The sequence below is a fragment of the Brassica napus genome, chromosome A2 (assembly GCF_020379485.1).
Source record: "Brassica napus cultivar Da-Ae chromosome A2, Da-Ae, whole genome shotgun sequence".
Classification (NCBI taxonomy): Eukaryota; Viridiplantae; Streptophyta; class Magnoliopsida; order Brassicales; family Brassicaceae; genus Brassica; species Brassica napus.
This window is the reverse complement of record NC_063435.1, coordinates 11468343-11492391: the sequence shown is the minus strand read 5'-3', so window position 1 is coordinate 11492391 and position 24049 is coordinate 11468343. Positions and strand designations below refer to the sequence as shown.

Here is a 24049-nt window from a genome sequence, read left to right as displayed (position 1 = left end):
TAATGACACACTAAGCTATCTATTATAAAAAAAATTAATATCAAATTATCATATAACCAACCAAAAAGGCAAAAACATTTGTTTCTTTTTGGTATTTAAGAAATTATGCAACTTAATAAAATAGAGTTTATCTTTTGTTTCAAATATAAGAGTTTGAAACTGAAAATACAAACAAAAATTGAGTCTAAGAAAAATCTTACTCATTTGCATATCTTTTAATTCACAATTAGTTATGCTTAGTGCTGATGTCTCTTAATAGATGTCTTTTTAAGACTACAGACTTTACTTTTGCGAGTCTTCACCAATATCTCACCACTCGCTTCCTCTCTCTCTCTCCAATATCTCAAATAGTCCTTTTCAAAGAAGTTTTTCATCATCTCCTATATATTCATCAAAACAAAACAGTTAAACAATATAGAGAGACAACATCTTCTCAAAGTAACACAAAAAGATAACTTCTCTCAGAAGAAAGCAATGAGATTTTCATGGAAGAACATATGTCTTCCTATAAGCTGCATCAACAACACAAACAAGAAGACAAAAACAACAAACCCATCAAAAGAAAAACTTCTTCTGCTATCCAGACAAACCTCTGTTCGAAGCAGAGTATCCTTGTCTGATTTCAGCAGTTCAACCATATCACTCAACGACTTCTCAAACTCTTTTCTCATAGACATTCACATCTTCACCTACGAAGAGCTCAAAACGATCACACAAGGCTTCTCAAAGCATAACTATCTCGGTGAAGGAGGATTTGGGGAAGTCTACAAAGGGTTTGTTGATGATAGCCTCAAGACTGGTTTGAAATCTCAGCCTGTTGCTGTCAAAGCCTTGAAACAAGAAGGTGGACAAGGCCATAGAGAGTGGCTGGTATTAACTCTTTTTCCATCTGCATATTGACTTATCACATTTAAAATATTATATTTCAGCTCATATGAGAATGTTTCTTGGACATTATGCAGGCTGAAGTTATAATCCTTGGTCAGTTGAAGCATCCACATCTTGTGAACTTGATCGGATACTGCTGTGAGGATGATCACAGGCTTCTAGTTTATGAATACATGGAAAGAGGCAATCTGGAAGACCATCTATTTCAGAGTGAGTTGGCTAAATCATACCAAAAAATTGAAAAATGATTGTTATAGAGAGAAGTATTAATAACAGTATGTGAATGTTTGGTACGATGCAGAGTATGGTGGAGCCTTGCCTTGGTTAACAAGAGTGAAGATTCTGATTGGTGCTGCAAAAGGCCTTGAGTTCCTTCACAAAGAAGAGAAACCTGTCATCTACAGAGATTTTAAGCCTTCAAACATCCTCTTGAGCTCGGTAATTCAGAAGCTTCTCCTCATACTTTTTGCATCTCAATATATCTTTATATCTATGGTAAAATCCCTTAGATAGCATAAAAAAATTATAACAAAAATAGCGCATAAAAATATCAAAAACAGCATTAATTAAAGAATAAATAACTAAATTATTCCAAATAACCTATACATTAATTATACCTCTATTTTTATCATTAAACCTAAATCCAAATATAAAAAAAAAATCTTTTTAACTTTTAGTTAATACTATTTCGAAAGAAAAATTTATGTACTATTATAGGATAAGAATATGACATGTTTTAGTGCTATCGTGCGGTATTTCTCCATGTATATATATTTTTTTTTTCTCATGTCAAATAACTTAAACCTTATATCTGAAACTTACAGGATTACAGCTCCAAGCTTTCAGATTTCGGCTTAGCCACAGATGGATCAGAGGCAGAAGACTCAAACTTTACCAAAAGTGTGATGGGAACAGAAGGCTATGCCGCTCCAGAATACATCTCAGCAGGTTATAAAAAGCATAACGTGAAGGCTACTTGTTATAAAGCACATAGCCATCACACTCTTGGCTAACATGTTTCTTGGTGCGTTTCAGGTCATTTGACAACTATGAGCGACGTGTTCAGTTTCGGTGTGGTGCTTTTGGAGATGCTAACAGCTAGAAAGGCAGTGGAAAAGTACCGGTCACAGAGAGGGAGGAAGCTAGTGGAATGGGCAAGACCCATGTTAAAGGATAACAACAAGCTAGAACAGATCATAGACCCAAGTCTAGAAGGGAGATACTCTTTTGAAGGCATCAGAAAAGCAGCTGAGTTGGCTTACCAGTGCCTGAGCCACAACCCTAAGTCGCGACCCACTATGACCACGGTGGTCAAGACTCTGGAGCCAATTCTAGACCTCAAAGACATCCAAAACGGGCCATTTGTGTACATTGTTCAAGTTGTAGGTTCAAACGAAGTCCATGACGTCAAATGTAAGGATGATGTCAAAGTCGTGAAGGAGGAAGCAAAGGTATGTCCAAAACATCAAGGAGGTCGAAAGAAGAGACGTAAACACAAGGCAATGAGGTCTCGGACCGTGTATTCAGATACTACTTTGTACAAGAGTCTAGGAACCAGTTTATACACCCAAGGGGGAGTAGAGTAAATAATCACACAAAAGATAATTATTTAGTTTTTTTTTATACAGGTATAGATAAGTGAAAATACCATAGGATTTCATGAAATTGTGCAGATGTTGTGATAGAAACGTAGCTTAAAAAGTTAGCTATATTGAGCAGTCAGTTTTCAGTTTTGTAACTTCAGATGTGTAAGTTTCAATTGTGTGCGTGTTCAAAAGGGACAGTACTACTTGGATATTTTCATCACAATGACTTAAAACATCAAATCCTGAATTGACTGTAGTTCACCAACTGAGTTTAAGTGGTGTAGGCTCATTCTCCTTGTCAATGTCTATGAATCTGAATACATACGGAAGCATGTTCCAAATTTCAGACAAAACAGGTTTACATACCTTGGTTATGAAGAAAGACTTCTTAATCTCACCAAACCCCACTCAATGACGTGTAGAAAAACCACAGTCTCAGTCTGTGGTTGCTTACGTCTCCTCTAGTTTTGTACATGGTCCTGATTGACAAACAAGGACAATAAAGCCGCCATTTGGTGGGCTTGTCTACTTCTATATGTCAGTAATAGAAACTGCAATGAATCGTCAAAGTGACAATTTTGCTAAAGAAGAGAAAGAAGCGGAACATTTTAGTGAGATCGAAAACAATTAGAGATCTACTATCTAGTGATAATTAATCCAGGTGCGGTTCATCATGGTTAGAGCAGAACGTCAATCTCCTGCTTGTGGATCAAGTGTTTTCTTCCGAGCTAAAAAAAATCTTAAACGAAAATCTTTTTTTTTTTTTTTTTTTGGCTCAACAACAACAAACTTTATACACTTGCTATTAAAATAAATAAAATATTATCTTTAACCTTTTCAGTCGTCTTATCTAGGATCTTTTGTTTTCGTAGTAACATGAAAAATCCAACATTCGTTTACTCTAACATGTAGTGCCATTAGTTTACATCATCATCAGTTTATTTATCGTTATAAACATGTTATAAAACGTTATAGACAGTTTATAATATTACTTAAAATGATATTGCATTTCTTATAACTTAATTGATTAATATCTATAAATTTTAATTTGTATAACTATCCTTACCAAAACATTCTTACAAAAAAAAACAGCAAAGTGTGATAAAATTTTAAAATAATATCAGAAATTAGTAATTTTAACAAATCTCATTTAAAGTTCAACAATTGTAATACCTTAATGTTTACACTAAATTTATTAATGTTACTAATGTTTACACTTAATTTTACAACATAATCAACTAATAAAGTTTTCGCAAATCCTTGGAGACATACACCAATTGCATCCAAGAAAAAATAAATTAATTAATAAATTATAACAAGTTTTATTTGTCTCAAAAACCTATTTATTTACTTATAGGTTCCCTATATTTGAAATTAAAATTATTCTAAATCGATACGCTATTAGGTACGCCTCTGCACGTGACCCCCGGTTCAGAACTCGGAGCCATCAACTCGTACGGCAAAACTCCGGCCCCACACCTATTCCTACGGCTAGGATCTTTATTCCTCTTCTCAATCTCTTGTTCAATCCGACCGATCTCCGCCGAGAATCCATAAAACGCATCAACAATCTCAGCATCTCCGGTCCAAATGGACGGTTGCTGTCTCTCCCCGATATACTCTTCGTCCGGCGAATGCGTCGATAAAGTATCAACCACCGCCATAAACTTCGTCGTTTGCAGCAAACTCGGCAACGAAGAGAAAAAATACTTTTGCGGATCCTCGACAAAACTAGCGAACTCGGGTTCTGACTCGTCGGGGATCAACTGTCTCATCAACGGTGGTCGGTTCGGGACATAACCTCCGTAAGGGTACTGTCCGAAATTGAGAGCTGCGTGTTGTGCGGAGGCGAGCCAAACTATGGTAGTGATGATGGAAACGAGGTCATCGACGGTGGAAAGCTCCGGCCACCAGTCGGCGTCGCGGTGATCGGCGTGACCTACGTTGATAGACTCGGAGTACCAGGCTTGGAGCTCTTTGTCGGTTTTGACTAGGTTCGGGTTTGGGTAATAACGTTCCACGTAGGTTCGGACCCAGGTTTGGATCGCTGACCATAACAAGAGACCGTCGTTGGCGTATGGGTAATCTTCGACAAGTAGTTTAAGCCCATGTGGTTGTGTTGGGTCAGGAACAGCCATTCCCCTGAAAATCAAATAAAAAATAAAAAATAGTTAGATCATATAATATAGTGTTATGTGCACTAGAGTTTGTTTAATACTATGTTATAACAACTTATTGAGACATTACCTTCGGATGAGATCAGCAGGGAGGCCTTCCATATCAAACCGCCACTGATTCTTATACGCAGCTGCACTGATCTCCAGGCCGTACTGACCAGCTGTGAAGCACGACTCAATCACACCATCCGCGCTAACCAAAGTCTGTCGAGCCACGGCATTGATCTCTAGAGTGTACCTCATGTGAGGGTCCAATAATTTGTATATCGGGTGCAGAGCGCTTAATTGTCTATGAGCAGATAATATAAACGGCTCCAAACACGCATGGGTACGTAACCAGTGGTTCACAAGCTGGTGGACGCCAGCGTCATTGGACCCAACATGGGCTTTGGCTAGCTGCCACGTCCAGTGGGAGGTTGCGTCTATTGGTGGTGTGACAACGCGCTTGGACTTTGGGAGGCTTAGCTCGATGGCTACAGGCTTAAGTGTACCGAGACGAGTCAAGAACAATATGGTTCGAGTCGCGTAAGCCTTGCGTCCATCCAACGCGTTGATTCGGTCTAAAAATGGTAAGTATGTGTCGTGGTAGTCCACCATAAACAAACGGTTCGTCTCCAACGCCTGAAAATTCAATTAAAAATGAATTAATGATTTAGTCAAAATTGTTTTCTTTTATGTTTATGTAATCTAGATATATATTCGTACTTGTTGTACGGACAAGCCGTCAAGGTGACCGATGATGTGGTCTTCGGTGAGAGCAGAGTCTAGATGTGAACCGTAGATCTCGCGGTCAAGATTGCTGACCGGTGGATAAGTCGTGACTCGTTCTATATTGACTGGGTTGATCCCAGCTATGGCTTGGCGTGCGAACTCGTCATCTCGAAGCCATGCGTATTTATCCTCTAAATTAACATTAAAGGTAAAAAGAACCATTAGATAAACTAAACTATGCTATAAGATCTAAGTATACAGTTTATAGAATTAATATAAACAGAAACGCGCTTTTAATTGAATTATATGCTCAAACTAATGTAACTACTACCAGCCAAATTACCTTTTAGGTGAATTAATAAATAAATGAATTAAGCACGTGAAGCATGTTTCTTTATTCAAGGAAGTTCCAGTGTTGGTTCCAAATAGTCAAGTACATAGAACTACATTTTTTTCCGATTAGTTCATAATTAAGCGGCATGTGAATATGTGGTGATGGCACATGTGTAAGTTAACTAATGAACCTCCAAAGATCAAAAAGAAAAACGCCTTAATGATAAAATTAAAAGATTTAACTAAATATTATTAGAAGTAAATGAATGTGCTTACTTGAAACTATTTTGGGAGTATCGTATCTGAGCAACCCTTCGCTAGATTTTTGGAGGGTAGTGACGATCTTAGGCAAAGGGAACTTCTTGAACATATCATCTTGAATCCCTAACTTGAGAAGCAAGCCTTCTTTATAGAGACTATCAATCTCACCGAAGTTAGCAAAGTCCTCAGCCAAAATACTAGCTTTCAGTGAAGGTACAAGGTTATGTAAAACCGCCTTAAGCCTACACGCAGCAAAAGTGTTCTTCTTAGACTCCTCAAACTGCTCATCTCGCGGCACATACATCGGCAATGGTTTCTCTACTCGTCTCTCGGACACTAGGTCGGTATCTGTGGAACGCCGGCCGGTTCGACAGCGTCTAGGGTAAGGAAACTCACGACCACCAAACACCGGACGGGCTAGTTCTGTTGATATGTCGGGATTACCTATGTCGTTGTAAACATCAAAGTCGTAGATTCTGTCTGATAATTTTCTTTCTCCTTTACCATTTCCTCTTAGATTTTCCAACTCTTGCTCCCTTAATGTTCTTAGACCGGACGGTGTCTCGCTAGGCAAATAAGGCTGCACAATTTTATAACCACATTTAATTTTCAGACCAAAGTATGTAGTTGAAAGTCACGGTAGTTAATTAAGACGAGTTTTGGACCCACCATGATATTACTATATGATATAGTATAATAATAAATTCACATTTAACAGCTTTGTTGATGGTATTTGATTAGGAGTTAATTAATTACCTGATTAGTGAAGAAAATACGTTTTGATGGATGGTCATTTTGGGATTGGACCCATGAGTTACATGGAAAGTGAACAGGGCCACATGCAAAGCCTTCTATGGTGATGTTTTCAAGGAAGAACTCTTTTTGGTGTTTGTTAGTCACCGTGATGGCTCCCGGCAAACCAAAGGCCGAGTCCACCGTGAACTCCGCCGCGTAATGGACTTTCTCCGCTTTTGAATTTGATTTCTTTGACCAATCTTTCAATACCGCCGGTTTACTCTTCTTAGGCTCATTCGTTTCTATTTTTAGAAATTTATTTGGGGAGAAAATAATCAAAAACTATACTAAAAATAAATAAATTATTAAAAATTAAAATTTAACTTATAACTTACTTGGATCAACTTGAATGCTGATAAGCTCCAAGACAACGTTTCTACCGATTTTGTCGGTAAAAGCATCTAAATGCTTAACCAAAGTCTCTTTAAAGTCTTCTTTGTTCTTGTTCCTCACCGTTACAACTGCTCTCACCTTAAATTGAACCGCCTTCTCCACCTCCTCATTTTCTTGGTTTCTACCAAGTGTTTTAAAACGCAGCGTTTTAACCAAATCTTCGCTGATTGCCGCCACGACACCGCCGGAGATAGCAGCTTTCATCGGGCTCAAGTCAAAAGGATTGATAGATAATTGCGTTCTCTGTGTCTTCTTCTTGATGGAGAGACGAGACTGAAACGGAGAGGAAGCTAGTGATGATGATCTCTCAAAGATGAGACGAGAACCCATTATCTCTTTAGCTAGAGCCATTCCACAAATGAATTTAATTAGTACAAACTAATGATTGAATCTGAGGGTTTTTGTTTCTTGGAAGTGATAAGAGATTGCAGAAAAAGGTTAAAGCTTTCAAGAAGAAGTTGAGAGCTTTTGTTAGTGCGTTCTGATTACAAATAATGTGCAGGCGACAGCTATTTATATGCTTTAGCTTAGGGAGAGAGAAAGCTTATTCTCAGTCCACACGTTTTTTTAATTGGAATATTCATAGTTTACCTAAGTACGCTGATTTTTAAAAAACAAGTCTTAGATTTTCTGAATAATACGGACATGTTCAGCTTAAACTTTTCATTTATTTTTACTGATAATTTATATTTTTGAAACATATTATTTAGAAATTTAGAATGATTTGCGTCACGAAAGTGTAAAGTCTGTATTCAGCATAGTGAGAGTAAACATTTAGTTCACCCCCTAAATTATACTCTCTCAGTTTCATAAAATCCACATTCTAGAAAAAAGAATTATTTCAAAAAGATATATTTTTCACTTTTTCAATATATGGTTTAATAAAAAATTGTAAATTTTTAAAAAATAATGGTGTTTATAGGATTTCTATTGGTTAAAAATTATGAAAAATTGTTATTCACAATAAAAGTGCATTTACAATCAAGTTTTAATATGTTTTTTAGTATATGTGAAAAATCTAAAATATGTATTTTTTGAAACGGAAGGAATAGTAATCCTTTGATTATTTAATTTTTGAACTGATTAAAAATATTAATCTTTTTTCTGACAAAAAAAATATATTAATCTTTTAACTTTTAATTCATAATTGTTTCAAGCTAGGACCGGCCATGGCAAGATAGTATTTTGCTTTAACAAAGTTAACAAGACTATTTTTGGTCAGAAACAAGAACATCTTTTTATCAAAAAAAAATCTTGTAATTGAGTCAAACTGAGTTCCGAGTCAGACACAAACGCGGCTGAATAAGGAAGCAAACGAGAAAGTTATAGTAATTGACTAAGATGCTTATATCTGTAGAGTGACATATTTACCCTTGATATTTCCGTAAATGGTGATTATATCCCGGGATCGTCAAAGAAAGTTGACCATGGCTTTTAATGAATTAAAGAAACACCACAAGTGCAGTAAATTAATAATTCGATATCGGCTTTTGAAGATCGGTTTGTGCTATAGTTTAAAACAGTGGATGTGATATTTTACAGCGATACATACATAAGAGCTACAGCCAAATAATTAAAGGTAAAGTCAAAAAGAAAATTAATAATTTAAAGGTAACCCCAAATGGCGATTAAATCTTTGGCTCGCCAAGAAAGTTGACAATGTCTAGGACATATAAAAATGGAACATGTGCGCATTATAAAATTACTATTGATTGTGTAAAAAATGTAACAAAAATGGGAGCTGTATATATGCATAACGTAATGTAAGCACTAATTAAAAGTCATAATCGTGATGTATAATCAATCAATCGTGATAAATCACAAAGCTAATGTACATGCATATGCATGCAAGATAATGTTTAAAAAGTCCAAAAATATCGGCGATATATATATTTCACTTATCATCTAGAGCTCGCTTTTCTTCTCTCTAATTTTTAGATTAGTTTCCTTTAATATAGTTAATTAATCAGGGTATCTGATTCGTGTAAGGAATTCTATTGCAAATCACAAACGCAAACACATATGTCTATGCCTAGTTTAGTTCAACTGTCTGTATAAACTAATCATGCTCACACTTTGTATGAATATATAATATTTTCCCGCACACTTTTAAGAAGATAGAATCTCTACGTATAGTTTTCAAGGAAGAAGAGTCTAGAGTAGTGTTAAGTTGTTATAGCCACCATTCCGGTACGACAAGTTGGTCACGCGCCGCCTCTTGGGTTTGGCCAATATATAGTCGCTTTGTATGCATGTAGTTATTAGTTTGAAAAAAGTTTCCTAGTTACACGAAGTTTACATTAATATGGTGAAAACCATCTAGTGTATGAAAATGTGTCAACAAGTACACAAAGTTTATGTTAATACATGTCACATGTACGAAGTAAATAATAATATGGTGCCAACATCACAATCGGATTTAATTGATTTTAAGCTAAGTAAATGGGGTCAAAAAAAAAAAGGTGTCAATCCGTAATTTACTAAACTTAATGATTTATTAATTTTAATAAACTTAATTGATTTTGTTAATAAACTTAATAATTTATTAAACTTACTTAATAAACTTAATAAATTTATTAAACTTATAAAAATTAATAAATTTATTAAACTTAATAAAATTAATCATTTATTAATAAACTTAATAAACTTAATCATTTATTAATAAACTTAATAAACGTAATCATTTATTAATAAAATTAATCATTTAATAAACTTAATAAATTTGTTAAATTTATTAAATTTAATAAATTATTAAGTTTATTAAGTTTAATAAATTTATTATGTTTAATAAATTTATTAATTTTAATAAATTTATTAAGTTTATTAAGTTTAAGTTTATTAAGTTTATTAAATTATTAAGTTTATTAAGTTTAATAAATTTATTAAGTATAATAAATTATTAAGTTTATTAAGTTCAATTTTATTAAATTAAAAAGTTTATTAATAAAATCAGTTAAGTCTATTAAACTTAATAAACCATTAAGTTTATTAAGTTTAGTAAATTACGGATTGACCCCATTAACTTAGCTTAAAATCAATTAAACCCGATTGTGATGTTGTCACCATATTATTATTTACTTCATACATGTGACATGTATTACCATAAACTTCGTGTAGTTGTTGCACATTTTCATATATTGGATGGTTTCCATCATATTATTGTAAATTTCGTGTAGTTAGGAAACTTTTTTCTTTTATGAAACTTCTTTAAAGCTTCTAGTATATACTTATTAGTCGTTAACAACGCCTACTTATAAGAAGAGAAACATATTAGCGTAGTCGCGCCTTTGTATTGAGCCTCCAAATTTTAAAACTATTTAGTATAAAGAAAGTTGTGAATATGTTAAGTTTGTGTATGCAAAAAAGAAAGAAAGAATATGTTTAGTTTGTGCTTTAGATTTCATTGACAACATTCAAAAGTTTTTCTTTGAGAATTCAGCGTAGACCACCATATAGACGACTAGTCTACCATTGCATTTTAGTTCAAATTTAGTTTTTAGACTAGGGACAATAACACATGAAAGAGGCCTTAAAACATAAATCATATATGTATCATCAAACGTAGCAATGAAATCGAACTTAGAGATCTAACTAACTACGTTTGGGGAACATAACTGAAACATCATTGAGCTAGTGAAGCGAAAGATATATTTGTAAATGTTTTTTCCAACATTTTGCACCTGTATATGTATTTTATTAATTCATTTTTGTTAAATATTATCCGTATGACCAATTTTTTTTTCAGGTGTGCATGGCGGAAGCATGGTCGTATGTATTAATGTTTAAGTAACAAGGCTTTCTCTCCGTCTCGTCATGATGAAAATTCTATCCTACACATCGCTATGACTTCAGAGGAAGTTGTAATCTACAAAGTCGAATATAAATAAATATATGAATTGAAACACAAACAGCTGTATGCTAATATTTATTTTACCCAATACGTACGTTGTCTCTAACTTGACAATTCAAGGGTTACATTTGAATAAAATTGTCGCCCAGTTGAATAATTGACATGTTTCATTATCGTGGATGCGTATGTAGACAACGCAAGATCTAGTGCTCTTCTTATTTGCTATTTGTTATTTAAAATTAAAACGAGTGAAATGGCTAAAAAGATCATCCATGCATGATACGCACTCGATTCCGATCCTAGCTTTAAATCCACATGACATCAACTTTTTGTTTATCATCACTCGAATAGAGTACTAAACTTTAAAATTTTAGTTTTCACTACTGTGAGTATTTCTCAAAAGTGATCTCCCAGAAAAGGTTTGTTTCTGAAAGAATTTAGAAAAAACTAGCTAAGTATGCCTATAAGAGAGGCAAAGTTGCACTTGCACACCGTCCGCGAAGTAGGGCTCCAAAACATACGTAACTAGCAAAAATATGGTAATTAATTATAATTTTAAAGAATAAAATTAGCACTTCCCTCGTATTAATTATAACTAGGTAATAACCCGCGTCTTGCACGGGATGTGATTATTAGTTTTGTTATTTTTAATAAAAATACATTAAATCTGTTTAATCTGGATATTTGTTCGATTTTCGGTTTTTTGTTTTGTTTTTAATCTTCTAAAATATAATTATTATTTTAAATTAATATTCATTTTAGTTTATTCGGTTAAAATGTTTGATTTTTTTGTTTTTTCGGTAAAACAAAAATTAATATTATTTATTTATTTTCATGTTATGAATTTTAGATAGTCATCATGTCGAACCAATAGTTTCTAAACAGATAATAGTTTAAGAAAAAGAAAAAAAAATTATTAAGACAAATCATTTCACTACAATTTGGTTGGTAGTGAAAGAAGCATTAAGAAAAAATATTTCAACTTTCAAAAAAATTAGATACTTTAGTTGTGGTGAAAACTTAGTTACAATGTGCTCACATCAAGGTGCAAATATATGTGTATGTAAAAAGTATATAAAAATAGTTGACAAATATATAAAGATATTGTTAATTAATATTAAATGACATTTTTGTTCAAAATAATACATGAAAGATAAAATTAAAATAAATTTAAAATAAAAAAAGCCTTGACACTAGTCATTTTTTCATATAAAGAAGATAAAATTGTATCCGTAAATAGGGATGGACACAGATCGAATATCTGGGTATTTGGAAGCATTCGTGTCGATTCAATCTTTAGCCACCTAGATATTTGGTGACTCGGATATCCGAAAAGTTTTAGAATTTTAAAGAATATCCGATTTGATCCGTAAATAAAATAAAATTTTAAAAATAATTGAAAATTTTAATAATAACATTTTATTACAAAAACAAAATATTATTTAACTTTTAAAATTCTAGTACCTAATATAATAAATTTAATTCATAAAAATATTGTAAAACTGATATAAAGTATAATATATATAACATATATATATATATAATTCTTTACATATATGTATATATATGCATATAACAGATTGAATTAGATATATGTTCCTTAAAATATTGGTATTTGTGATTTGCGTCTTTTTGGATATTGTATTTTAGTATTTGATTTCTTTTGTAGAGTTACGGATATCCATATTTTTTGGTTCAAGTCGAAACGGATAACGACTCGAATCAAAATTTATGAATATTTTGTTCAACTTTATTCGTAAAAAATAATAATAGATATAGTTTGGCTTTTGATTCGTTATCTATTTTTATTCGAACCGGAAAATTTAAAGTTTTATTGGAATCATGAATGTGAGTTTTATATTTAAAAAAAACGCAAAATATATAGTATGAACACATTTATGAATATAGTGTGAACACATTAGTATATTTATTATCAAATCATTGTAAGGCTGCCACGTGTCTATTAGAGTGTGAATGTATTTATTACAATGCTTCTCTTTTAATATATAAGAGATATGATTAGAGCTTATACCCACATGTTATCTCCCACCGGCGGAGAGATTGTTTTTACTCGCATTTATTCACCGGTTATAAAGATTTGAATCTCAGATCCAATTTTCTTAAACAAGAGAAATGACATACTTATTGTGGTTCATTATCAATGTAAGAGCTACGTACATTGGATTTATAGTGGTTCTTTGTCAATGTAAAAGCTACATCAAATTTTTACTATTATTAAATCTAAGTTTATAATTTCTTTGTCGGTGACCAAAAAAAAAAAAAAAATTCTCTTTGTCTCACTCTATATCAAAGAAATGTTCAACAATTTGAAAAAGATCGATGAAATTATACAGGGAACGTATACATGCAGATATGAAATATATATTTGAAACATCTTTAGTTACCTAAACCCTTCATTACTTATATAACTCTTTTTTTATCAGCATGAACAATGTAAGTTGAAAAATCTTTCTTAAAGTCAGCGACAAATTAACATCCATAACTCAAGTTGAGTGTGTTAGTATCCTATCTAATGGGATGCGTGTTTCTTGCAAAAGGCTTCACTTGAATGTGTCAACTATGATTAACCTGTGATAGTTGATTACTTATTAGGTCTCCGATTTTTTTAAACAGTGCTAAACTTACGCTAGTTTTTGGAATCCGTAAAAAAGTCAGAGTTTCTTAGATTTAAGTGTGATTCTGATCTACATGCACGTAGCAGTCCGGAGTTGTTTAGAACAAACCATGCTCGGATAGAATTAAATATGCACTTAAAATTCAGATTAGAATGTATCAGATTCAGCTGACCGGTTTGAGATCTCTAAGGTCATCTATATTATATCTCACCAATTTTTTCACTATCAAAAATTTATTAAAAAGGAAAATAAAGAAAATATGGAAAAATTAAGAAACGGTCTAGATTGGAAACTTTCGCAAAATTATAAAAGATTAATGATTTATATGTCACATTCTGGTAGTTCAAACCTGTATATTTTACAAACTTTAATTAACAATTTTGTTCTGTTTTAAATTATTTTCCAATGAATTTTCTGTTTTAGAAAAGAAAAATGTGAGCCCACTGGAACCACTTGACACCTTCCCATGAATTTATTAGAAATATATTTGGAAGGAGAAGAGCAATAAATTCTTTAATAAAAAATTCTTTTCCCCGATTAACATTTTCTAACTTGCTATCCTTGAAACAAAATATTGAAAAAAGGCTAACCAAAAGGAGGAAGTGTTGCCTCCTACCATAGTTATAGAGATTGTAACTCTTTAGATACTTTGAATCCCAACTTGCCAAAGCGAAGTTTCATAGATCAATAATGGTGATGTCAAGGATCAAATGGGTATTGAACGTGCAACATAAGTATCTCGACCTTACCCGACTTTGGACAGCTTCATGTATGAGAGACATGATGATCTCTTTGATCCGTTTTGAGACAGACTGCTTAGATCTAGTGGATATAACTACAAATCCGATGAATTCGCCAGTATTCGTTTCAAAGATTGATGACTTCCGCAGTCTACATGATAACTTTGAGAACATGAACTTGTTTCATATCTCTTAGAATAGAAATAGTCGGACGGACTTGTTAACGAAAGATGCTAGGAATAGAGAAATTACTTTTATCCATATAGATAAAACACAATCAAATGGAAATGGTCTCCGGAGAAACGTTTTGTCTTACCAAAACTTAGTCTAGTTTAAGTGAGTAGATGGCAATTTTTTTTAAAATAATTTTATTATATCATTATTATTATCCAACGATCAGCTTTTGTCGAAAATCCATCAAAAAAATGATTTATGAAGAGTTCTTAACGGATTGACTGTTTGGAATAACTTGTTTTTTTTTTTGCAGTGGCCGTTTTGTGTAGCCATCTTTTTTTTTGTGAAACACGTGTAGACATCTCTAGAACTTAAAACTTTCAAACAAATCTGAAGGTTACTTCTGAAATCAATCATGGACTTCGAACCAAATTTGTAACGAACTAAAATAAAATGATGTAAAAATTATTATATTTCAAGTTTCTTGTACTATCCAATGTATTCATTATGTGCAGGCACTCGGGCTTTGTTCGCTAATGCCTATGGGCTTTGTTCTGAAATCAATTATACACAATACTGTTATATTCTCTTTTTGACAAAATAAAAAGAAAGATTATATATTTTTGCATATGTAAATAAGTTCATTTTTGTGCAAATGGAAATTAAAAGTAAATGACATAGACACGAAAAAAGAAAGAGCCCAAGTGACAGAAAACATGGGACGGCAGACGCATGACTCCATTATTTTACGAAATTATTAGTTGAACTAATCATAAAAAGTTAAAGTATCAAAGCCAAGCTCTTATCATAATGTATGTACAAGAGTCAAAGCCATCCCCAAATGTAACAGTCAATACACTCAAATTTCCAACTTTATTGACACTAGCAATTGAAAATGCTTTTAAGTAAATTTACATGTTTCACTTAATTACAGATCTCCACAAACTCATCATGACATATAAATATAATCGCGTATTAGATCAGTTTTCTAGTCTTACAAGGTTCTCAAAATCTACACAAATTTTTAACATGAATCTCTCAAAACAAATCTTTGTTTCGTTTATACTCCTTATGATGTTCCAGTCTCTCTTCTTCTTTTATTCACTTCCCTTATCACTTCAACTTCAAGCATAATGTTTCAAAAAAGTTACATCAAATTAACCCACACCAGAGCCAGTAATATAATGTACAGAGTGATAATTGATGATAAGTGAAAAAAACTTCCCTAGTTCCAAAAGCAACCGAAGGAAATCCAACATATCCAGTTTAGACTAAAACAAATAGCAATAAATCAAAACCCATATTGAAGCAAACAACACATCCTAAGAAAACATTAGTAAAACGACAATAGATGCTCGGTAAGAAGATATTAGATACTTCCTACCAAAAAAAAAAGAAGAAGATATTAGATACTATAGTAACTTCTAGACACGAAACATAGAAAACAAAACTTGGAGTTCAAATTTTCTGTTTGCCTAAAGTTATTGTTAACTTGATACTTTCAGACTTTCAGTAAACATATATAGAAACTTGTGTTGTGTACGTTTTACATTTACATCTTCTAAATGTTTTTGTTCTTTCGGTTTGATTATATTCTGTATAGCAAGTTGAAGGAAAATATACTCGTTAAGTAATCGAAATGTCGAAGCAATGTAGTTAGCCAATATGTGAGCGCTTACACGTTACAATTATGCTCAAATATGATTCTTATTTTGGATTTATCATGATAGAATAAGTTTCAAGTTTGGATACTATTCTTTTAATACAAATGATAGTTTAGTGAGTTAGTGAAAATTAGACAACCAACCCATCTAATTGAATTATAAACAAGAAAAAAACAGCTCAAAACGTTTTGTATATGTAAATTACCTACTCATACGTTGCATTATAGCCCTTCTGATCAAAATAAGTGAAAGTTGAGACCCAAAAAAAGAAAGAAATTAGTGAATTGTCTAATGGCTTAAAGAAGCACCTTATTCAATTTCTATTTTGTGATAGAGAATCATCATGAAGATAACCATGGCCCTACTACTACTACCTTCGATGGTTTTTGTTCATACATGTCTTTTCAATATGATACAAGTAGTAAGAATATCCTGTTATATCATCAAACTTTAATCGAATAGTATCAACATTATTTGTTCTTGTTTAACTACTAAGCACACAACGACAAAGTTATTAGCAATTGGGAAGAATCAAGAAACAAAGCAAGACTTGTACATTTTAAGCATTTAGCAAAATCTTTCCACAGGTAGGCAAATCCGGCAAAAAAAAACACATACAGAGACCAATTTTGGTTAATGACGAAAACTTACAATCTGAAAACCGGATCCTTACTAGGTGGTGGTCCTTAACCGCGGTTATCACCCGGTTAAAAACTTATTTTCTACCAACGTTGAGCTTTTAGGTCAAACTAGCGAAACAGCTATCAGACCTAGACAAAACATTTGGAACACAATCATCATCTTCATCTTTAGAAGGACTACTAGGCATCGATCTAGGCATTCTTGGAGAATCCAAGCTTCTTCTCAAGATCTGTCTCATCGCAGAGATCAGGTGTCCAGTCGGATTAGGAGGTGGGCTTGAGCATTTGAACTTGTAACATGTGTTCATATGTCTTGCCATAGCTTCCTCTGGAGTTAGCAATCGTTTAGTTCTTATAACCTCGTACTTCACAGCTTCAGAACAAAGACCACAGATCCATTTACCCATGTAACGTCCTCTGATCATCTCTATGTACGATTGAGTACACTCCTCGGTTAATCCGCAACAGTCACACGTCACAGGCTCTGGCTCGTCGCCTGAGATTTGTGTTGTCGGTGCTTGAGACGGCGGGTGAGAGGCGATCATGACCTCTGGTGTTGAGATTAGCATCGTTGGATCGCTTAGTAGACTTGTGGTCATGGTTTCTTGATTTAAATGCCTGTTCAAAGATCATGATCAACAACAAGTTAGAACCAAATTTAAAGTTCTTGATAACAAAGAAAAAAAAAATCAAGAAAGTAGTAAAACTTGTACCGAAAGAGATGAGAAGGTAATCGCAAACTCGCTTATGATCTTCTGAAACAGAGGAAATATTTGAAAAGAAAAACTCTTTTTTTTTTTGGTTTTCTTGAAGTGATTTGATTACTACTATTATCTTTCGTTAACCCACTCTCCGTCTTCTAGGCTACCTTCTTCACCAAGAAAGATTTCACAAAACAAAACCATTGCAAGAATAATAAATTAAAAACACACAAGTAAATTTATTTTTCCTTGGCTTTTCTCTTTATATCAAAATATATAGAAAGTTACCCTTTCTTTACCACGCAGAAATTTCAGAAGGAAGAAGAAATATTTGGAGAGAGAGGAGGTGCAGGCGAAGGAGAAGCAATGATTGGTGTTTTAAAGGTAGAAGAAGCTGTGGCAAAAGCAAGAAGAAGAATAGTATAAGCCACGTCAGATTCTTTGATATTCTGACAACTTAATCCTCACCGTCTATCTGGTGTTAAGCTAGCTGGCGACGAAACCGACTTCCAAATATTTTCACACACATAAAAACGTTAATTAAATATTTTAATAAGCTTTTTTTTTTGAATTGGAAATAATAAGCTTATTTACTTGAGCCGTTTAGGTTTGGTTTCCATTTGACTAACTAAGCTAATCAGACACCGCCACATAGTCTGTGCTGCCGTTTCCAACCAATTTTATTGTTCAACTATCCACGAAAACAACATATAGTAATAGTATAATCACGGCATTAATTTTGCTAATATTTCAATTATGTATTTCCAAGTTTTGAGTTTAAATCTTGAGGCGGATTTTGAATTTTTATGGGTTAGTTTGTAATTTTGAAGATGTTTCTGAATGTATGCGAAAATAGTTGTAAGACCAAGTCAAATGTGAAAACCTCCTTTATTGGTTTAACTAAGGGTTAATTAATGTATCTACATTAGGAGGTCTAGGTTTCGAATCCCAGCAAAAGCAAATTATGCAGATTTATGGAGAAAAACATATAAGAGATCTTCGGCATGGTACAAGGAGTACTGTCAGGTATGAATTTCATAGGACGGTTCAAGATGATGCAGTCAGCGTGAATCCTCATAAAACAGATAGAATTGCCGGCTATATAATCATCATGTAATATTTCTCATAGTTTGTAATATCATAATTAACCATCGATAAAAAAAAAACCAAGTCAAATAATTAATTGCTAGTTAATTACGTGTTACTTATCATTTTATCAACTTTATGCCGCCAATGCTCTAAAATGCGGTGGCTTAACCGGTAGCCAATTATTGATTAGATACAATAATTGACACAGTTATTGACGAGATCATAAACCCTGATTTTTAGTATGTTTTTGCAAGAAACCTTATGCATAATTTCACTTAAGAATAATTTATAATATACTTTCTCTATTTCAAAATGTTCTAAGGTTTAGAGTTTTCACACATGTTACAAAAATATTTTAATTTTTGATTATAAATAGATTATTTTTGTAATTAACTATTTTCCACAATTTTTAGTCAATCAAAATTCAAAAACACAATTATTCTAGGGATTTTTGCCAAAACTAACCCACAACTTGATTTTAATCCCAAACCTATACTCAAACTTGAATCAAATGCAAAACTAACCTAAAAGCCTAGTGAAATTACAGCTCAGCCCCTTGTGACCAAACAAAAAAACAGAAGCCATTTTTACGAATATAGCCCCAGTAAATCGTCTGAGTCGTCTTAGATGTTGGAAGTCGTCTGGACGACTGAAGTTTAAGTCGTCTGGTACCAGTTTATTTTAAAAATAATTTATAAATCTTGTAAAAAAATATTTTGATGCGTGAAAAATAAAAATCAAGTAATTATAAACAGTTTTAAGTGATATAAATTAAGATATGATAAAATTGATTTGTTTTGAAGATAGATGAGTGGAAGTAGTGAATCATGAAATACTTTGGTTTAGGAGTTTGGCAAACATATGTTGTAGTATTGTATGTATTGTTAGGGTTAGATTTTGGAAAACTAAAATGTTTTTTTCAAAAATTAGTTTTCACCTATATGTGTTTATTTCTGTGTATAGTAAACACTTTTCAAGTTTGATTTGGTTTTATGAAGTGTTTAATTAGATAATTAAGTTTAGGGGTTATGTTTAGGGTGTGGACGACTTATATTTCAGTCGTCTGTTGAATAATTTACTCGGACGACGTATATTTCAGTCGTCCACATCATACCGAACCTTTAATTTTACCAATGTACGTTTTAACCTAGCCGGATCATTTTACTCGGACGACTTACATTTCAGTCGTCTGGTGAAGAAATTAAAACAGACGACTTACATGTAAGTCGTCCAAATATTCCCGCCTAAAATTTTTAAAAAAAATTATTTTCCCGCTTAAATAATTTAAACCAGACGACTTACTTGTAAGTCGTGTGGAAAATCTTCTATTTTAGTTTCCCGCTAAAAATATTTAGTTTTCCGCTAAAAATTTTAAACTCTTCTGGACGACTTACATGTAAGTCGTCTGTTTTAATTTCTTCACTAGACGACTGAAATTTAAGTCGTCCAGGAAGTCGTCTGAATCAAAAATATTTAACCTAATTGGATTTTTTGTCTCCCTATATAAAGAAAAATTTACATATTCTCTCTCCTCCTCTCAAATGGCTGCAACAAAAATGCAATGTTCATCATTCTAAAACTCTCCAACCTCTCTCTAATCTCTTTGACTTGAAAACACCAAACTTTATATGACTTTTTCAGTTTTCTCTCATGTATTTCTTACTAATCTATCTCTTTTGCAGGTTTTTAATCAAATGGTACTCATCTTCCACTAATTTAAAGGTAGATCTATTAATTTTAGATATGTATTTTTGTGTGTTCTATAAATGTAGATTTATCTAATATTCCACTCATTTTCTCTATTTTTAAGTCATTTGAACATTTTTGGATATGCAGGTTTTTCAGATCTGGATTTGATATACAGGTTTTTCAGATCTGGAAGACTTCTGGGACGACTTACCTGTTAGTCGTCTGGAAGTCGTCTGGAAGTCGTCTGGACTTCTTGGAAGTCTTTTGACAAAGTCGTATGGACTTCCAGGAAGTCGTTTGGACTTCCAGGAAGTCGTCTGGATTTTTCTGAGCGTTTTGGTAAGTTCTTATGTCTGATTTTTCTTCATTTGGTAACTTCTTGTTGTATAAAGTTCTTACTTTTTTTCCAAACTAAAACTCTCCAAACCCACTCTAATCTCTTTGACTTGAAAACACCAAACTTTATATGAATTTTTCAGTTTTGTCTCATGTCTTTCTTACTAATCTATTTTTTTTGCAGGTTTTTAATTAGATGATACTCATCTTCCACTAATTTAAAGGTAGATCTATTATTTTTAGATATGTATTTTTGTGTGTTCTGTAAAGGTAGATTTATCTAATCTTCCACTCATTTTTTCTGTTTTTAAGCCATTTGAACGTTTTTGAATATGCAGGTTTTTCAAATCTGGATTTAATATGCAGGTTTTTCAGACCTGGAAGACTTCTGGGACGACTTACCTGTTAGTCGTCTGGAAGTCGTCTGGAAGTCGTCTGGAAGTCGTCTGGACTTCCTAAAAGTCGTCTGGACTTCCTGTAAAGTCGTCTGGAAGTCGTCTGAACTTCCTAAAAGTCTTCTGACAAAGTTGTCTAAACTTCCTGGAAGTCGTCTGGACTTCTTAGAAGTCGTCTGGACTTCTTAAAAGTCGTATGGTCTTGTCTACTCAAGTGGAATCCAAGCTTGTCTTTGTAGAGGAATGATCTATAATAGTTTTGTTTGTGGTCTGTTTTGTGAATTGCATGTCTACTCTTTTAGTTGTGAATTTTTTGTAAAATCAGTAATAATGTTTTCCAAGATGTATTAAATGTGCTAACAATGTGTTTACACATTTACAAATCAATGAAATAATAGACTTTTTTTTTTTTTTGTCAATCAACTACTGCATTTCTTAAATAAGAGTTTTACACTGCATTCAAACGTTCAAGAGCTGCTCGTGCCAAAGAGTCAGCTTGACGATTATCTAAACGAGGAATAAAATTGAAAGCTAATGGACAGAAGAGAGTGGCAAGGCTCCTGATGTCATGAAGGACACCTGCAATCTCTAACACATCCAACCCTGATCGCAGGGCCGACACAAGGACCTGAGAGTCCGAGAATAATTGGATACTCTGAAGGTTGAGTTCTTTAGCTTTGATGAGGGCCTCTCGCATTGCTAGAGCTTCTGCCATAAGGGCAGAGCAGACAAACAACCGGTTGCTTGATCCTCTGTGTAGCACAGCACCATCCTCATTCTTGATGATCCAACCCATGCCTCCAGCTTTTGAGGTTTCCTGCCAAGCTCCATCAGTCCAGCACATTGGAACAGCGTGTAGTCTCAGCTTCGATCCCGTTGTCTTCGCATGCTCCTTTGCTTTTTTGAGATTAGCTGCTTCCCATTCTCTTGCATCAGCAATGGCTTTCGAGATGATCTCTTTAACCTGAAAAACTTTTCCTTCAAACACCAATTTATTTCTTGCAGTCCACACATTCCAAAGTATCCATGGTATCGCAGGTGAAGAGCTTAAACCTACTGGAGGTAACACCTGAGAAGTTGTCGTTCTTTGCAACCAAACTTTGAGGCTCTCTATACCCAAACTATCTGGCAGCTGTGGTGAAACAGGGACTTGTTGCCAGAGTTCCCCTGCAAATGGGCATTGCAAGAATAGACTTCATTAGCCTTTTTCTTATCTTTGGATCTCTCATATGCAATAATAAACTCCAATGGCCTTTTTCTCATCTTAATAAACACGAATGTTGGCAGCTTCATATTGATACAACATTTTAAGAAGCATTTAACCCTTCTTCCAACTCATAACAATAGTCATCATTATTGTCTATAACAATAATACTTAAGAGATGGAAACAAACAATAGTAACTAGTCAAAGCATATCATATTTTTTTATAAGTTTGTGTTGAAAAATTTAGTCAAATTTAGTAAAACTAAGGGAGAGAACATATTTTGTAAATATGAGTTTTACATATCTTGAAGTTACTTATCACTCTTAAAAATACAAGTTATTCAAAAACTAACGTAGAAGACTTAAAAACTAGCGGAGAAGACGCGGACGACTTCAATCTAAGTTGTCTAGACGACTAAACTATACGTCGTCTGGTCAACGCAGAGGTTATTTTTGCAATTGACTTTGAAATCTGTTATTTCGGACGACTGAAAGTTAAGTCGTCTACTATTGTTTGGTTAAAAAAAAATCTCCAAAAAAACTAGACGACTTACATTTCAGTCGTCATAGGTTAGTTTTGCATTTGACTGGATTATTTCAGAAGTTTGACTTTTTGGACGACTTACATTTCAGTCGTCTAGTGAAAATTAAAATAATAATATTTTTTTAAAAGTAGACGACTTACAGTTAAGTCGTCATAGGTTAGTTTTGCAATTGAAAAAAAAACTTCAAGATTTAATTTTATTCAGACGACTTATAATTCAATCGTCCACGAGACGACTAAAATGTAAGTCATCCAGGATTTACCAGGTTTGACCAGAATCTCGGAAAAAAATCCTGGACGACTGAATTAAGTCGTCTGGTGTATAATTAAATCTTGAAGTTTTTTTTTCAATTGCAAAACTAACCTATGACTACTTAATTGTAAGTCGTTTACTTTTAAAAAAATATTATTATTTTAATTTTCGCCAGACGACTGAAATGTAAGTCGTCTGGGGAAGTAAAACTTCTGAAATTATCCAGTCAAATGCAAAACTAACCTATGACGACTGAAATGTAAGTCGTCTAGGTTCTTTGGAAATTTTTTTGAAACCAAACAATAGTAGACGACTTAACTTTCAGTCATCTCAGGTTACAGATTTCAAAGTCAATTGCAAAAATAACCTCTGCGTTGACCAAACGACTTCCAGGTAAGTCGTCTACAGCCAGACGACTTCCGTCTGACGAACAGATCTGGAAAAAAACTTGATGTCATACCTTAAATTGGTGAGATAAGTTCCTTAGCATACATAAGGCTTCTCCAAGCACACAGAATCACAAACGAAAGTCACCCACCCAGAATCGTTAGCTTCTATGACTCTATGAACCATAAAAAATTTAGAATCAAAATCTTGGGTTTTTTTAGCTCATTGTGGAGAGAAAGTGAGAGATATGTTGTGTTTAGTTCACAAGAATGAAAAAAGAAGAAGGGTAAATCGATTTTGGGAGCATTAAGAGCTTCAAATTGGTTGTTCATGGTGGTTGTGGTATTGATATCAATGGCAATCTTGTAATTACTTGAAGATGATGAGGGTGAGAGAGTAAAGATGTCATTTTCGAAAAAAAAAAAAAAAATTGATGGTATTTTCGTAAATTATATGAACTTGTGGGGTGAATAGGGCAAAACCAATTTTCAAAAAAAAAAGGAGGATAGTTTTGTGTTTGACTTTAAGTTGTAGGTCAATTTTGCAAAAAGCCCATTATTCTATTTGAAATTTATAATTTACCATTAATACTTTATATTCC

At 33.2% G+C, this 24049-nt stretch overlaps 4 protein-coding genes across 5 annotated transcripts; 1 reads left to right on the top strand and 3 right to left on the bottom strand.

Moving 5' to 3' along the window:
• Nucleotides 1–288: 288 nt before the first annotated feature.
• LOC106446191 (putative receptor-like protein kinase At1g72540) lies at nt 289–2691 on the top strand. Its single transcript, XM_013887883.3, has 5 exons — nt 289–870; nt 963–1098; nt 1190–1326; nt 1713–1836; nt 1924–2691. Exons 1-5 carry the CDS (start codon nt 475–477, stop codon nt 2472–2474), a joined length of 1344 nt encoding a protein of 447 aa, XP_013743337.1. The 5' UTR covers nt 289–474; the 3' UTR covers nt 2475–2691.
• A 953-nt stretch (nt 2692–3644) lies between these two features.
• On the bottom strand, nt 3645–7642 carry LOC106446190 (lipoxygenase 4, chloroplastic). The gene is made up of 6 exons (XM_013887882.3): nt 7087–7642; nt 6713–6993; nt 5972–6536; nt 5357–5553; nt 4722–5272; nt 3645–4616 (listed from the first exon to the last, which is right to left on the bottom strand). The coding sequence occupies exons 1-6, from the start codon at nt 7493–7495 to the stop codon at nt 3860–3862; spliced, it is 2760 nt and encodes a 919-aa protein (XP_013743336.2). The 5' UTR covers nt 7496–7642; the 3' UTR covers nt 3645–3859.
• Nucleotides 7643–16744: 9102 nt separating this feature from the next.
• On the bottom strand, nt 16745–18049 carry LOC106446189. Of its 2 annotated transcripts, none has more exons than XM_013887881.3 (2): nt 17563–18049; nt 16745–17467 (listed from the first exon to the last, which is right to left on the bottom strand). In XM_013887881.3, exon 2 carries the CDS (start codon nt 17446–17448, stop codon nt 16948–16950), a length of 501 nt encoding a protein of 166 aa, XP_013743335.1. In that variant the 5' UTR covers nt 17449–17467; nt 17563–18049; the 3' UTR covers nt 16745–16947. The 2 variants fall into 2 exon arrangements, with proteins under 2 accessions (XP_013743335.1, XP_048613307.1); XM_048757350.1 differs by having other exon boundaries at nt 17839–17931.
• Nucleotides 18050–21507: 3458 nt separating this feature from the next.
• LOC125584197 lies at nt 21508–22365 on the bottom strand. Its single transcript, XM_048752285.1, has 2 exons — nt 22335–22365; nt 21508–22226 (listed from the first exon to the last, which is right to left on the bottom strand). The coding sequence occupies exons 1-2, from the start codon at nt 22363–22365 to the stop codon at nt 21508–21510; spliced, it is 750 nt and encodes a 249-aa protein (XP_048608242.1).
• Nucleotides 22366–24049: the final 1684 nt, after the last annotated feature.

Coding starts and splice junctions, on each gene's coding strand:
- LOC106446191 (XM_013887883.3), top strand. CDS start 475: ATGAGATTTTCATGGAAGAACATATGTCTTCCTATAAGCTGCATCAAC. Junction 1,327..1,712: donor CAAACATCCTCTTGAGCTCG/GTAATTCAGAAG, acceptor TGAAACTTACAG/GATTACAGCTCCAAGCTTTC. Junction 1,837..1,923: donor TCCAGAATACATCTCAGCAG/GTTATAAAAAGC, acceptor GGTGCGTTTCAG/GTCATTTGACAACTATGAGC.
- LOC106446190 (XM_013887882.3), bottom strand. CDS start 7,495: ATGGCTCTAGCTAAAGAGATAATGGGTTCTCGTCTCATCTTTGAGAGA. Junction 5,554..5,971: donor TACTCCCAAAATAGTTTCAA/GTAAGCACATTC, acceptor ATGTTAATTTAG/AGGATAAATACGCATGGCTT. Junction 5,273..5,356: donor ACGGCTTGTCCGTACAACAA/GTACGAATATAT, acceptor TTGAATTTTCAG/GCGTTGGAGACGAACCGTTT.
- LOC106446189 (XM_013887881.3), bottom strand. CDS start 17,448: ATGACCACAAGTCTACTAAGCGATCCAACGATGCTAATCTCAACACCA.
- LOC125584197 (XM_048752285.1), bottom strand. CDS start 22,365: ATGTTGTATCAATATGAAGCTGCCAACATTC. Junction 22,227..22,334: donor ATATGAAGCTGCCAACATTC/GTGTTTATTAAG, acceptor GCCCATTTGCAG/GGGAACTCTGGCAACAAGTC.